Source organism: Apostichopus japonicus, chromosome 9 (assembly GCF_037975245.1).
Source record: "Apostichopus japonicus isolate 1M-3 chromosome 9, ASM3797524v1, whole genome shotgun sequence".
Classification (NCBI taxonomy): domain Eukaryota; kingdom Metazoa; phylum Echinodermata; class Holothuroidea; order Aspidochirotida; family Stichopodidae; genus Apostichopus; species Apostichopus japonicus.
In genome coordinates, this window is record NC_092569.1 from 6,944,875 (window position 1) to 6,960,045 (window position 15,171).

General features: G+C 37.2%; 2 protein-coding genes across 2 annotated transcripts in view; one reads left to right on the forward strand and one right to left on the reverse strand.

Annotated features, from left to right (window-relative positions):
* Positions 1-14,877, reverse strand: part of LOC139972904 (uncharacterized) — an 84,316-nt gene extending 69,439 nt beyond the window's left edge. Inside the window, exons 1-6 of the mRNA XM_071979215.1 lie at positions 14,694-14,877; positions 10,442-10,552; positions 9,585-9,672; positions 4,375-4,460; positions 3,720-3,803; positions 2,509-2,637 (exon numbers count right to left, since the gene is read on the reverse strand). Of these exons, the coding sequence (XP_071835316.1) occupies positions 2,509-2,637; positions 3,720-3,803; positions 4,375-4,460; positions 9,585-9,672; positions 10,442-10,531 (477 nt within the window). The 5' untranslated portion in view covers positions 10,532-10,552; positions 14,694-14,877. The remainder of the gene's footprint in view (positions 1-2,508; positions 2,638-3,719; positions 3,804-4,374; positions 4,461-9,584; positions 9,673-10,441; positions 10,553-14,693) is intronic.
* LOC139972909 (uncharacterized) overlaps positions 1-15,171 on the forward strand; it is an 87,769-nt gene that overhangs the window by 26,022 nt on the left and 46,576 nt on the right. The window lies entirely within an intron of this gene.

Consider the following 15,171-nt stretch of genomic DNA (forward strand, 5'->3'; position numbering starts at 1 on the left):
TGTTACTTTCGTTCTTACATATCTGTTATGTGATCATATCCTGACCATCCATTATATTTCAAAAATGATTAGTTTCCTTCATTTGTTTGCACACATCACATAGAAACATCAATTTGTGATGGAATAGTGACTGTTTTCTGTTGGTGTTAGGCAACATGGTGCAGTGTTACTTTAATGTTTCAAGGACACTTACAAAGCACTTCTTATATACAAAAGACTGAAAGTAATTGCAGTTAACAGTGATCTTCTATTGACACATGAATATTCTAACATTTGAACCATTTTTGTATAGAGTAGCTAGACTCCCTCCCCTGGCTACCTGTTTATTCTATTGACACATGGATATTCTAACATTTGAACCAATGTTGTATAGAGTAGCTAGACTCCCTCCACTGGCTACCTGTTTATTCTATTGACACATGGATATTCTAACATTTGAACCAATGTTGTATAGAGTAGCTAGACTCCCTCCACTGGCTACCTGTTTATTCTATTGACACATGGATATTCTAACATTTGAACCAATGTTGTATAGAGTAGCTAGACTCCCTCCACTGGCTACCTGTTTATTCTATTGACACATGGATATTCTAACATTTGAACCAATGTTGTATAGAGTAGCTAGACTCCCTCCACTGGCTACCTGTTAATTCTATTGACACATGGATATTCTAACATTTGAACCAATGTTGTATAGAGTAGCTAGACTCCCTCCACTGGCTACCTGTTTATTCTATTGACACATGGATATTCTAACATTTGAACCATTTTTGTATAGAGTAGCTAGACTCCCTCCACTGGCTACCTGTTTATTCTATTGACACATGGATATTCTAACATTTGAACCATTTTTGTATAGAGTAGCTAGACTCCCTCCACTGGCTACCTGTTTATTCTATTGACACATGGATATTCTAACATTTGAACCAATGTTGTATAGAGTAGCTAGACTCCCTCCACTGGCTACCTGTTTATTCTATTGACACATGGATATTCTAACATTTGAACCATTTTTGTATAGAGTAGCTAGACTCCCTCCACTGGCTACCTGTTTATTCTATTGACACATGGATATTCTAACATTTGAACCATTTTTGTATAGAGTAGCTAGACTCCCTCCACTGGCTACCTGTTTATTCTATTGACACATGGATATTCTAACATTTGAACCATTTTTGTATAGAGTAGCTAGACTCCCTCCACTGGCTACCTGTTTATTCTATTGACACATGGATATTCTAACATTTGAACCATTTTTGTATAGAGTAGCTAGACTCCCTCCCCTGGCTACCTGTTTATTCTATTGACACATGGATATTCTACGCTTTGAACCAATGTTTTATAGAGTAGCTAGACTCCCTCCACTGGCTACCTGTTTATTCTATTGACACATGGATATTCTACGCTTTGAACCAATGTTTTATAGAGTAGCTAGACTCCCTCCACTGGCTACCTGTTTATTCTATTGACACATGGATATTCTAACATTTGAACCAATGTTTTATAGAGTAGCTAGACTCCCTCCCCTGGCTACCTGTTTATTCTATTGACACATGGATATTCTAACATTTGAACCAATGTTGTATAGAGTAGCTAGACTCCCTCCACTGGCTACCTGTTTATTCTATTGACACATGGATATTCTAACATTTGAACCAATGTTTTATAGAGTAGCTAGACTCCCTCCCCTGGCTACCTGTTTATTCTATTGACACATGGATATTCTAACATTTGAACCAATGTTGTATAGAGTAGCTAGACTCCCTCCACTGGCTACCTGTTTATTCTATTGACACATGGATATTCTAACATTTGAACCAATGTTGTATAGAGTAGCTAGACTCCCTCCACTGGCTACCTGTTTATTCTATTGACACATGGATATTCTAACATTTGAACCAATGTTGTATAGAGTAGCTAGACTCCCTCCACTGGCTACCTGTTTATTCTATTGACACATGGATATTCTAACATTTGAACCAATGTTGTATAGAGTAGCTAGACTCCCTCCACTGGCTACCTGTTTATTCTATTGACACATGGATATTCTAACATTTGAACCAATGTTGTATAGAGTAGCTAGACTCCCTCCACTGGCTACCTGTTTATTCTATTGACACATGGATATTCTACGCTTTGAACCAATGTTTTATAGAGTAGCTAGACTCCCTCCCCTGGCTACCTGTTTATTCTATTGACACATGGATATTCTAACATTTGAACCAATGTTGTATAGAGTAGCTAGACTCCCTCCACTGGCTACCTGTTTATTCTATTGACACATGGATATTATATATATATATATATATATATATATATATATATATATATATATATATATATATATATATATATTTAGGATCTTGACTGTTTATTCACCAATAACAGGCAGCCTAAAGCTATTTATTCCTTAAATAACAGACATTAATTCTGAAAGTATTCTGTGCGGTAAACCAACTACACATCCTGTTTTGAGCTGCTAAAGTTTCATTAGTTGCTGTCTCTTACACTGTTGCCTGGTTGCTCCCTGGGTGAAGGGTAAGCACCTCGTCTCTGATCTCTCCTCTCTTTCTCTTTCAGTTCCTTCTCCCTCATAAAGGCTCTGTACTCTTGATTTCGTTGGTTTTTGGCACGTGCCTAGCAAATGAAACTTATTATTATAGCTGGTAGAAAAAACTCTTGAACATCAACCAAAATGTGATCAATGTGACAAATTTAGACACCTTCATACTTGTAATTCTTATCATATAATAATAATAATAATAATAATAATCGGCAGTTATTTTTACGACGCTTAAGCGACCACAAATGTGGGAGAAGCCCGCAAGGGCTTATGGATTACAACTCGTCGCGTGGCTTCCAATTTTGGAATCTTTTCAAATTAGAAAGTCATTTCAGATGGGAAAACCATAGATTGCTCTTGGATGAACAAACCCACCTCACTATGACCCAGCTGGGTATCCAACCCAGAAACTCCCAATTGCTAAGCCTCATTGCTTCAAATGCCACCGCCTTTATCCAATGGGCCACAGCACCGGTTCGTTATAAGAAAATGAGATTTTCTTGTAAAGATTGTGGCTACAATGGGTTACAATGGTTTTGGTTACAATGGTTCCAAATTTGCGATAATTGTATGCAGGACATGAAGTATTGTAAACACAAGTCTCTCACAGTCCCAACCATTGTAACCACTTCTAGAATACACTAATTGAAAGATTAGCTACAACGGGTGGTAAATGAGCTCTGTTGCTGCTATATCATCACACTGTCAGTATTGAGAGGTATTTAAAGGGTGTGAAGACTCGCGCACAAAGAAACGTCTAATGCCGGTAATCTGACCTAGTTTGGAATGAGGTGTAACAGAAGTGTTAGACACCACCATCAATCCCAGAAAATACACACACAGCTTGCTACCGTCTGTAATTAGACACTAGTGTACAGTCAATACATACAGCTATGGTCAATACCCACAACACAGTGTACATAGCAGCATGGACATCTCAGATCTAGATAAAAGATAACAAGGTATCACGTTTCATTACTGTCTGCATTTTGTAGCGACAAGAAGAAAACGTCATTTGCAAGCAATCGAAAGTTAACTTTTTCAGAGTGCAGCATGCGGTTTGGGGCGAGTCTTCAATGCCTTTAAGTATCAATAACCCCCAAGCGTCATAAAGAGTTGTGCAGTGCATCGTATTATCTGGTTCTTGTTGACATACCTTTGCTGATCCTCTGTCTTGGATGGGCAGAGACTTGCCATGACCACCTTGTACTGATCTCTTCTGCACAGATCTAGCTTCCTTCTGCATCAGAAGAAAAACACAAAAATTGTGAATGGATACAACTATCAACAATTAAATACCATTAATTACAATCAAGGAAATGAAATTCCTACCAATTTTCAATCAAGAATTTGAAAATAAAACCTGCAACCCAAGATTAAAAATGTGAATTGAGCTTTCAGTGATGTATTTAGTCACACCTTTTTTGGAATTGGATATACCTGGAAAATTTCTTTCAGACACCATGCTTACAAAAGGTTTCCATATTTTGGACATTTATTGGCCTCAAATGACCTTTGACCATCTAACATAATATATATTCAAACTAAGACTGTGAAGCAGCCAAATGTCCGTCCTTTGAGATAGTGCAATAGCTTAATAGGTTTTCATACTTGTCCACCGGCCGACATTTTTCTTCACTTTCAACAAGAAGCCTTTTAAATCGGTACAGGACATCCACATTCATTTTAAATTCTTATCAAAGGGGTTGAGTTATATTTGAGAGAGATAGGCTTTCAAACAAGAATTTGTAGTAAAAGGTTAGCTGTTTTGTATATGTTTTTCTCCTTGAAGTAACATGAATGAAATCTACCTCTTTAAGATACTGTTCATACTCCAGTTTCCTCTCCCTTCTAAGCTTTGCCTGAACGTCTTCCTGTCCGAATACAAGCTGACCACCTGGACAAATGCAAAAACAAAGAAGACTAGAGCACCAATGGTGCAGAAGCTCATACCTTTTCGAGCTTAAAAATGTATGGCCCACAAAACCAATTTTGGGCCCATGAGGGATACCCCCCCCTCCCCTCCGTTAGCAGAACCCTGGCCACACCACTGGCTATAATTCCTATTTTCCCCTTTAAATCCTATTTTACCCACTCTCTCAGACAATACCACTGACCTACCCTATTAAACTTTCTCCCCTCTACCTTAGCAGAAATAACTTCACAAGCACTCCCTACAAGACATAACTTCGCAAGCTGCCTACATTCTCAAAGACTTCTAAGAATCGGCAAGTGCTGATTGGCTATAGGGCTCTCATGCTTACAGTTCAACAGTTAATAACAACTCCCAGTCCTGCTTTAATTCCACTAACAGCCTCTGCAGAGCTTAACCACAAATGTAAACAAACACTGCAGGGACTGGGAGACAAATTAAAGGAGCTTTGGCAAAAAGTGAAGGCTCAGATTTTTTTTAAACAATGGGGATTAATTGTAATTAATTAACTTTTGACCAAAAATTTTTAGGCATCACCTTATTCATACACAATCCAACAATCATCAGTTCAACTTTGAATATGATCCATCAAAATCTTGAGGAGATTGAGATATTTGAAAATATTACAAAGAATGACCCCCGATGACCCCCTAAATGACATTTGACCTCAATTTTCCGAACACCCCTCGTAACTCTCATCCCGAGGAACATTGTGACCAAGTTTCATTATAATTGGCCATACACTGTAAGAACAGGAGCAATTTGAAAATATAGGGCCGCGGCCCGGGCCACAAAAGACCCCTAGTTGATCTTTGATCTCAAATTCATGAACACCCTGAAGGTAAAACTACCATAGTACTATCGTGACAAACCCTCAACATTGTACCATGGAATCTGTAGGAGAAGAAGCATTTTGCGTATTTCCACAAAATGGCCCATTACGGCCCACAGGTGACCTTTGACCCCAAATTTTGGACCATCTCTGATGGCCCTATACCCAATGGTCCTTGTGTCCAAGTTTCATGAAATTCCATCAAACACTGTGCGAGTGGCAGCGGTTTTACCAATTGTTGACGGATAGAGTGATAGACACTGCACTGTAACAATAGCTCACACCAGCATGCTGGTATGAGCTAAAAATGGTTAGGAAGTCTGCAATTAAAACCATGTCCATCCTCTGAATCATTACAGGTGTAAAGAGAAAGAGACTATCTGCTGTGTCCAATTATATAATAACATTTACACTGGCAGTCACACACCCTTCTAATCAGGCAACTGTATGACATAGATTTATCAGTTATAAAGAAAAGAGACTATTGACTATGTCCAATTATATAATGATAACTGGCAACATTACATTCATACTGGCAGCCACACATACCTCTAATCAGACAACTGTATTCATAGAGTTATCAGTTATTTAGAAAAGAGACTATTGACTATGTCCAATTATATAATGATAACTGGCAGCATTACATTAACACTGGCAGCCACACATCCCTCTAATCAGACAACTGTATTCATAGAGTTATCAGTTATTTAGAAAAGAGACTATTGACTATGTCCAATTATATAATGATAACTGGCAACATTACATTCATACTGGCAGCCACACATCCCTCTAATCAGACAACTGTATTCATAGAGTTATCAGTTATTTAGAAGACTATTGACTATGTCCAATTATATAATGATAACTGGCAACATTACATTCATACTGGCAGCCACACATACCTCTAATCAGACAACTGTATTCATAGAGTTATCAGTTATTTAGAAAAGAGACTATTGACTATGTCCAATTATATAATGATAACTGGCAACATTACATTCATACTGGCAGCCACACATACCTCTAATCAGACAACTGTATTCATAGAGTTATCATTTTTAAAGAAAAGAGACTATTGACTATGTCCAATTATATAATGATAACTGGCAGCATTACATTTACACTGGCAGCCACACATACCTCTAATCAGGCAACTGTATTCATAGAGTTATCAGTTATTTAGAAGACTATTGACTATGTCCAATTATATAATGATAACTGGCAACATTACATTCATACTGGCAGCCACACATACCTCTAATCAGACAACTGTATTCATAGAGTTATCAGTTATTTAGAAAAGAGACTATTGACTATGTCCAATTATATAATGATAACTGGCAACATTACATTAACACTGGCAGCCACACATCCCTCTAATCAGACAACTGTATTCATAGAGTTATCAGTTATTTAGAAAAGAGACTATTGACTATGTCCAATTATGTAATGATAACTGGCAACATTACATTCATACTGGCAGCCACACATACCTCTAATCAGACAACTGTATTCATAGAGTTATCAGTTATTTAGAAAAGAGACTATTGACTATGTCCAATTATATAATGATAACTGGCAACATTACATTAACACTGGCAGCCACACATCCCTCTAATCAGACAACTGTATTCATAGAGTTATCAGTTATTTAGAAAAGAGACTATTGACTATGTCCAATTATATAATGATAACTGGCAACATTACATTAACACTGGCAGCCACACATCCCTCTAATCAGACAACTGTATTCATAGAGTTATTAGTTATTTAGAAAAGAGACTATTGACTATGTCCAATTATGTAATGATAACTGGCAACATTACATTCATACTGGCAGCCACACATACCTCTAATCAGGCAACTGTATTCATAGAGTTATCAGTTATTTAGAAAAGAGACTATTGACTATGTCCAATTATGTAATGATAACTGGCAACATTACATTCATACTGGCAGCCACACATCCCTCTAATCAGACAACTGTATTCATAGAGTTATCAGTTATTTAGAAAAGAGACTATTGACTATGTCCAATTATGTAATGATAACTGGCAACATTACATTCATACTGGCAGCCACACATACTGTACCTCTAATCAGACAACTGTATTCATAGAGTTATCAGTTATTTAGAAAAGAGACTATTGACCATGTCCAATGATGTAATGATAACTGGCAACATTACATTTACACTGGCAGTCACACACCCGTCCAATCAGGCAACTTTAAGACATACAGTTATCAGTTATGAAAAATCAAAACAATGCTTTTATACCATCACATATCATTCAAGTAGGTTCACTGATTCACTGTGTCAACAATTTCAAACTTTCGTGTTCACATTGCCCAGTTCTTTGTCACCGGTTTTGGATTTCTCAATTTCCCTTTCCAACCCTATTACACGATTGCATAACATGTTACCTGTGACTTTCACTAGTTCCAACCATGGTTGTTACTAGGCGAGCAACTCCATTGTAACTCTGAGACACAAGTTGTGCTTTAGAATCAGCATAGCAAGGTGTTTGGTCATTACTGTTATTCTGACATGAACTTTTTTCCTTAAATTTTTCTTGATAACCTACCAACATTCATCATTCATTGGTAGATTGTCACAATAATAATTATCATAATTAAATAATGATGAGACCACAGTAAAATATTATGAATTACAAATATGAGATTCATCCAGAGTAATAAATGGAATAAGTAGTCAAAACAAAAATCAATCAATAAATTATGACACAAGTTTAAGACGAACCAGAATGGAAACATAACATGGTTCCTTGCTGCTGCGCATTGCTTTGATTAAGAGGGAACACTCCAAGTATGTAATGATGAAGCAAGATCAATACATGATGAACTGATGAGTTTTAAGTTGGGACTGAAAACAATCAAAGGTGGGTCCAAGACTGAAGTGACGACGGCAGCATGAGTTCCATAATGTGGTGCACAAATATGAAACGCCCTATCACCACAAAACTTAGATTTACTCGATGGTTGGAAAAGGGTCCACTGCAAAGCTATGTCTATTGATTACTCAAGTAGGTCTGTCCCTGCGCATGAAGAATATTACAAAACCAAGCATAACATTTTGAAAATGATTCACTGTTTAACGGGAAGCCAATGCAGTAGTCTCAATATTATAAAAACTGGATCACGTTTCTTAGTTTGGTGACTAGACTATCAGCAGAATTCTGAATGAGTTGGAGTTTGTTTATTTCACAGGCTGGGAGACCATGCAGTACACTATTGCAGTCATCTTAGAAGAACTAACAAGGGCATGGACGAATTTTTCAGCAGAATGTCGGTCAAGAACATTACCAATCTACCAATTTTGTACATTGTAAAAGATGCTGACCTACAAACATGAGTGGACATGACACCATATTTTTCAAGAATAACAAATAATATAAGAAATAACATTCATCTTTATCTGTGATAACAAGATCACAATGAAGCCTAACCACCTTGGCAGTTACATTCTTCGCTGGTGAAAATGTGTTAACCAAAGAAAGGCACATAATAGTGAACTGTGGAATTGATTCTCATCATATCAGCACTTGTATAACTAACCCATGGATTTTAACCCATTAAACCCATTCAAAGTAACATACTAATTGTTAGTACTTAATTAAGCGCTGCGTAGGTACAACAAGCAATTTCTACTTGTCCCAGAGAAGCTGAGTTCTAGGGCTGCACTCAGCTCCAACCTTTAGGACTTGCCCCCAAAGCCCAGCCAAGTTCCTAATGATCAGCAAACCTTTCTCTAATTGGACAAGGAATGAATAAATTGTGAATAATTTGAAAACCCATTAGTGTACAAAGTTCGCAACTCAACCCATTCATAGTTATACGTTGTGCAATATTAGATACTAAATAATGTTCTCATGGTAAGCTTTCCAAACAGAAGAAAACTTCTCTAACATATATTGCATATGCAAACAGCGAACCACTCTAAATTGTTAATTCGCATTGAGAATGGTCGTCGACAATTGAGCCTTGTTTTGAGTTTGCCATGGATACTGCTTTATTGTTATAAAATGACTACACTGCGAAGTCTTTGCACTGATAGTGTAGGCTGAGAGTCGGTAGTCCTGTTCCAGCAATTAGCAATGGCTGTTACTATCACAATGTGGCAGTTGATAACACAATGAGAAATGACCTTTGACATTGCTATAAGGATCCTTAGGAGATTGTTGCTAACAAGAGGTTCATAGGAATCAAACTCTTTAAAACATTACACTATTGAATACCTCCATTCTGCTGGCTGGCTGGTTCATACTGAGGTTTCTTTCCTTCTAGAACATCAGCACTACTTCCATTTTGAAGGTCCTGGTAAACCTGTGAGTAATATTTTAAAATCATGTTTCAAAACAACTAGCTCACACAATAATCGATAAGTGAATGTGGGAGGGGCAGGGGCGTACATGCAAAACAGACTTCCTTGACCTCTGTGCGGAACCTATCACAGCCCCCTGCCAAACCCTCCCCTTCCGTATAAAATCTAAATTCAGTTTTGTAGAAGAGAAGCTGAACACAAGGTAATAACAGAACAGAAGAAAGATATGAAGAGAAGCAACATGAGGTTGACTCTGATTAAATCAACATTACAATTCATGGTTGATACAATGATACATGGAAATGAAATTATAAGAAGTATCCATCAGTATATAGGGCATGAAAGACACTGATGGAGAATTCCACATTGTTCTACTGTACATTAATTAAGTAACTTAAGTACCTTCTCATTGTTTTACTGTACAGTAATTAGGTACCTTTAGTACCTTCTTATTGTTATACTGTACAGTAATTAAATAGCTTTAGTATTGTTCAACTTTACAGTAAATAAGTAGCTTTAGTACCTTTCATTGTTCTACTGTACAGTAATTAAGTAGCTTGAGTACCTTCACATCATTCTGCAGAACAGTAAATAAATAACTATAGTACCTTCGTATTGATCTGCTGTACAGTAAATAAATAACTATAGTACCTTCGTATTGATCTGCTGTACAGTAAATAAATAGCTATAGTACCTTCACATTGTTATGCTGTACAGTAATTAAGTAGCTTTAGTGCCTTCTCATTGTTCTACTATACAGTAATTAAGTACCTTCTCATTGTTCTGCTGTTGCAACTCTTGCCTCTCCCTAGCAAGCCTGCTCTTCTGCTGAGCAATGAACTCTTCAATGTCATCTGCCATGCCTCATGACATCAATCAAACCTGTCAAGGACAAGGTATGAACAAAACACAAAAGAAAAGTAATTAATATGGAAATGCTGATGCTATTAAATGAATATAAAGAAACATGCTGTCTACTTTTCGTCTGTCTACTACTCCAATACTAAATGTTTACTGATAACTGAAAACAGACACTGAGCAGACAATGTACAACTAAACAGTAACTGATAACGTTACAGTACTTATTTTCTCTGAAAATTAAGATTCTTGTAATGCTTTCCCCTCCTACTGTTTTACAATAATCAATTAAAACTCCATTATTATTTTACGAATATTTAAGCCCTTGGTATTGCATTAAAGGCATTGAAGACTCGCCCCAAACCGTGTGCCGCGCTCTGAAAAAGTCAACTTTCTGTTGCTTGCAAGTGAAGTGTTCTTCTTGTCGCTACAAAATGCAGACAGTAATGAAACAAGATACCTTGTTATCTTTTACCTAGACCTGAGATGTCCACGCTGCTATGTACATTGTGTTGTGGGTATTGACCGTAGCTTGATGTATTGACTGTACACTAGTGTCTAATCACCGGTAGCAAGCTGTGTATTTTCTGGGATTGATGGTGGTGTCTAACACTTCTGTTACACCTCATTTGAAACTATGTCAGATTACCGGCATGAGACGTTTCTTTATGCGCAAGTTTTCGATGCCTTTAATGACGTTTCATTGTTAGTATGATAGAAAACCTTGTGAGGTCTGTTTCGAGTGCTTGGCAATCCATATTTGCTTCTGATATTTGAGCACCCAAACCTGTCCAGTCAGATATCTGTCGCAAGGGATTGTTTACTTATCCTATTGAATATTATAGTGCATAGATGTCACAGAGATGCTTCAAAAGAGTATCTAACCTAACAGCTAAGCAACATCCTTCCTTTCCAACTGTAATCAGTCGGCCACCCCAAGCCACTGTACATTTTGCCATGAGGGGTGAAACAACCCCTAAATGGGATGAATTGACTAGGTTGACATATAGCTCTTTGAGATTATGGCTAAACTTTTTTCATGATGATTGCAGACAGCATTTTCCTGGAATCATTGGTGTTCTCTATGACATTTTTGAAACAAACTGTACAGTAGGCACAGCACTGCAAATTACTTATCCAGCAACTTGATCTACCAATACCAGTTTACAAAATCCCAAGGAACCCTCAGAATTCCCATGTTTTCTTTAAAATCAGACTTTCTTCACTACAGATGCAGTAGCTAGGGCACGTGTTCGGGTTCCAAAGGGTCAGTCCACCTGTCAGTCTCTGAAACCAGTGAAAGTTTCATGATCCCATTATAAATCTCATGTATCTTTGCCTGGCTCTAAATCATTGTTTTCACTTTAATCCTCACAAAAACAGGAAGCTTTCCACTTTCCAGTCTGTAAATAGTGTTCAAACGATTATGCATAACAGAAAATACCGATTACCGATTATTTTTTCATAATCGTACCGATTCCGATTATTTGAAAATGAGAAAATATCCCGTTTATACGAAATCGGCAATAACGTTTGTGATAGAAACAATTATTGTTGTGATTTTCCTCTGTTTCCTTTTGCTTCGTTGTAATACAAGGCTCTTTGGTATCCTTTTGTATGTACCAAATTACCTCTGGAGTTTCTCGGAAAGAAAAAATTTTTTTTTTTAATTTCCAAAATACGAAAATAACATCCTCCCTAGTCAGCACTGTGCAATGAACCACCTCGACGTGAATGTCACCTGTTAATGGCTTGAAATGGGCTAAGAGTAGTTACTCAAAATATCCATCTCAAAAAGTATCTCAGACAAACCATCCATCTTCAATCTTTACCAAAGTGTAAATTTTAATTACATATTGCCTTCATTCCGACATTATTTTGTACTTATTTTCAGTATTATACCGTTTATGAACAAATAGAAATGTTACGAACTTGAAGTTAAACATACCTATTCGTTACCTATTTAACTCCATTCAGGTTCAATTAGAAAATGTAAGCTTACGCCAATCAAACTGAAAAGCAAATTGTACCATAGTAACTTGTTTAAAATTACTCTTAAATGTTACCAGATTGATGTAAAGAAATAATAACAACTAGAAACTACTCCAATATAAAATATAACATTCCCTATAAGACATAGCACATAACTTCCAAACAAATGTCGATTTCCAGCAAATTGAAAGTTGTAAACTAAGCTACGCATTTTTTTTTGCAAACCGATGTTTAGGCTATATTTCCCATTGACTTAGTGTGGTTGTTAGGCTAACATGTGGTCGAAGATTGCAGTTTCCATGGATATTTCTATTTTTTATTTGCGACACAACTAGAGCGATTAAACAGATGGCAAGGTTAGATTTCCATGCAGTTGACTTAGTGTGAAGTAAGGCTACCATGTGGTCGGAGATTTGTGGGGATTTTAGGTTATTGTCGCTGGTACTGAAATTGCTTCGTGGAGGCCGTAATTTGCCAGTCACTCTGCGGGAAATTCCTGGTGGTTGTGCGCGACCCTCCCGCACTGCTTCAAATTTGATGCGGGATGTGAGAACTGTTTGCGCGATTCGCGCTGCAACTGCAATTCCTAGCTAAAGCAAACGCATGTCACAATTAATTTTACACAGACACCTGATATAACGAGGGCGATTTTCTTGTATTTCTTTTTTTCTTTTTTGCACTCGTAATTGTGCTTTAGGAGGGCTTTTTTAGCACTTGCGAGGGCGAATCGCCCGTCGCCCCGCTTATTTCCGACCCTGTCCAGCACATTCGTTAATTCGCGAAATTGGTATTGCTGCCATGCTTACTGTGCCGAGAAATATGAAGTCACTAACCATGAGGGAAGCAAAATCGGCGACCCTGGCAGCCTAATTTGGTGAAATTACATTGTGCAAGACGTATAGAGGGTGTGTTTATTTTAATATTTCGTAGTAAAAGAACAAACCTAATACATCAGTTGATATTTTCAACGTCCATATGTTTTTGAATAATGATATTTTCACCTTCCATATGTTTTTGAATAATCGGTATGACATAACTGGTATTCCATGTAATTTTTACCGATTCCGATTATGTTCTGATTATGTAATAATCGTACCGATTCCGATTCTGATTAGGTTAATCGTTTGAACACTATCTGTAAACACATCATTAAACTCATTAGTTTTTTTTTTTTTGTAAGTTGGTTGCATATATCCTAATTTCTCCATCCATTAGACAAGTCAGACTAACCCCGGTCTGTTCCCATCTCTTTCCTTTTTACAAATTGTATGTTTCTCTTTCTATCATGCTGCTTCAAAACTCTAAGATCTAAGATGTTATCTTACCATATAAATATGAAACATCAATTGTCAAACCTTGTAACATTTTTGATGAAAACAATGGTTCTATTATTATATCAAAGTCCTTCTGACTACATTGGTTTAAGTTGTAGTGTTATGTTCACCATTGGCACAGTATATCGTTGTTGTTTGTTTGTTGTGTTTTATATTGATATTTTAATCTCTTCACTGAATGTTTGGCAATATCATGTTTGCAAAGAAGATATATCTGGGAGTCCTACTGTACTGTAGGTCGGGTGTGTTTATATTGAAAGTTATCAAGAACTAAATCTGCAACAGGCTTATTCCCTCTTTCAAGATCACAATTTGAAAGTCTTTTCATTGCTATGTTTAATTTACTCACCTATCTAGCCTAGTTTACTTCATTCGATTTTTTTCTCCATGATACCATTATAAACTATGTATCCGTTTCTTTGGACACAAGCCTATGTGACACTGGCAGTGGTCATGATATATCATTCATAAGAAGTTTAGAGTATGGTAGCCCAACTGACAGGCCTAGGCAGAGGCCCTAGGGCTGGCCTAGCCTAGGAGAAATTGCATCTCAGCACGGTTTCATGGCCGACTGCAGGTAGGCCTACACACGTTTTCACTGAGTGAATGCAAACATTTATGGAAATACTGAGTCCCTGGGTGATTCAACTACATTTAAGTAACTGTTACGTGGTATTTTATTCGCCCCTTCACATTTGCCTAACTTGGGAAGTTTGGGAACCTCCCTAGCCTAAGCCTATGCTCTAGCCTAACGTAATAGCAGAAAACACAGTGTAATGGCGGCTGCTTGGCAACTGTAAACAATCGAGTAAAAAATAATAATTCAAAGCCCTACTAACAGAGTTAGTCTTCTAATGGTAACGTTTAGAGGTAATTACGACTGATGTTTTATTTCGGTTGTTTTCAACGTGTTGCGCTGTCATCTATACAAATCCTGCGATGCGTTTGATGGATAATACCAACTCCGCGAAACCGTATCGTCGAACCAAAGTGCAAGTATTTAATATTGCATGATGGGATACGAGTGTATGGAAGTTAGTTTACTACAGTGAGCGCGTCGTTCAATTTGTTCTTTGGTGACGTGTTTCCGTGTTACTTTGCAGGCAGTGATGGTATGATTTGCATTAAAGTTAATTTCGACATTCCCGTGTGGATTCATAGAGGAAGGACAAAACATTATTTTCATATTTTCTTCTTAATAGATCTAGTTTGTTTAAGTGTAAGGCGGACATGGTCGAATGGTACCGACCAACCACTTTTTCGAAGAGAGCATATTATATTACAGCTAGTATGTTTGGGACTAGGTGATACTGAAAA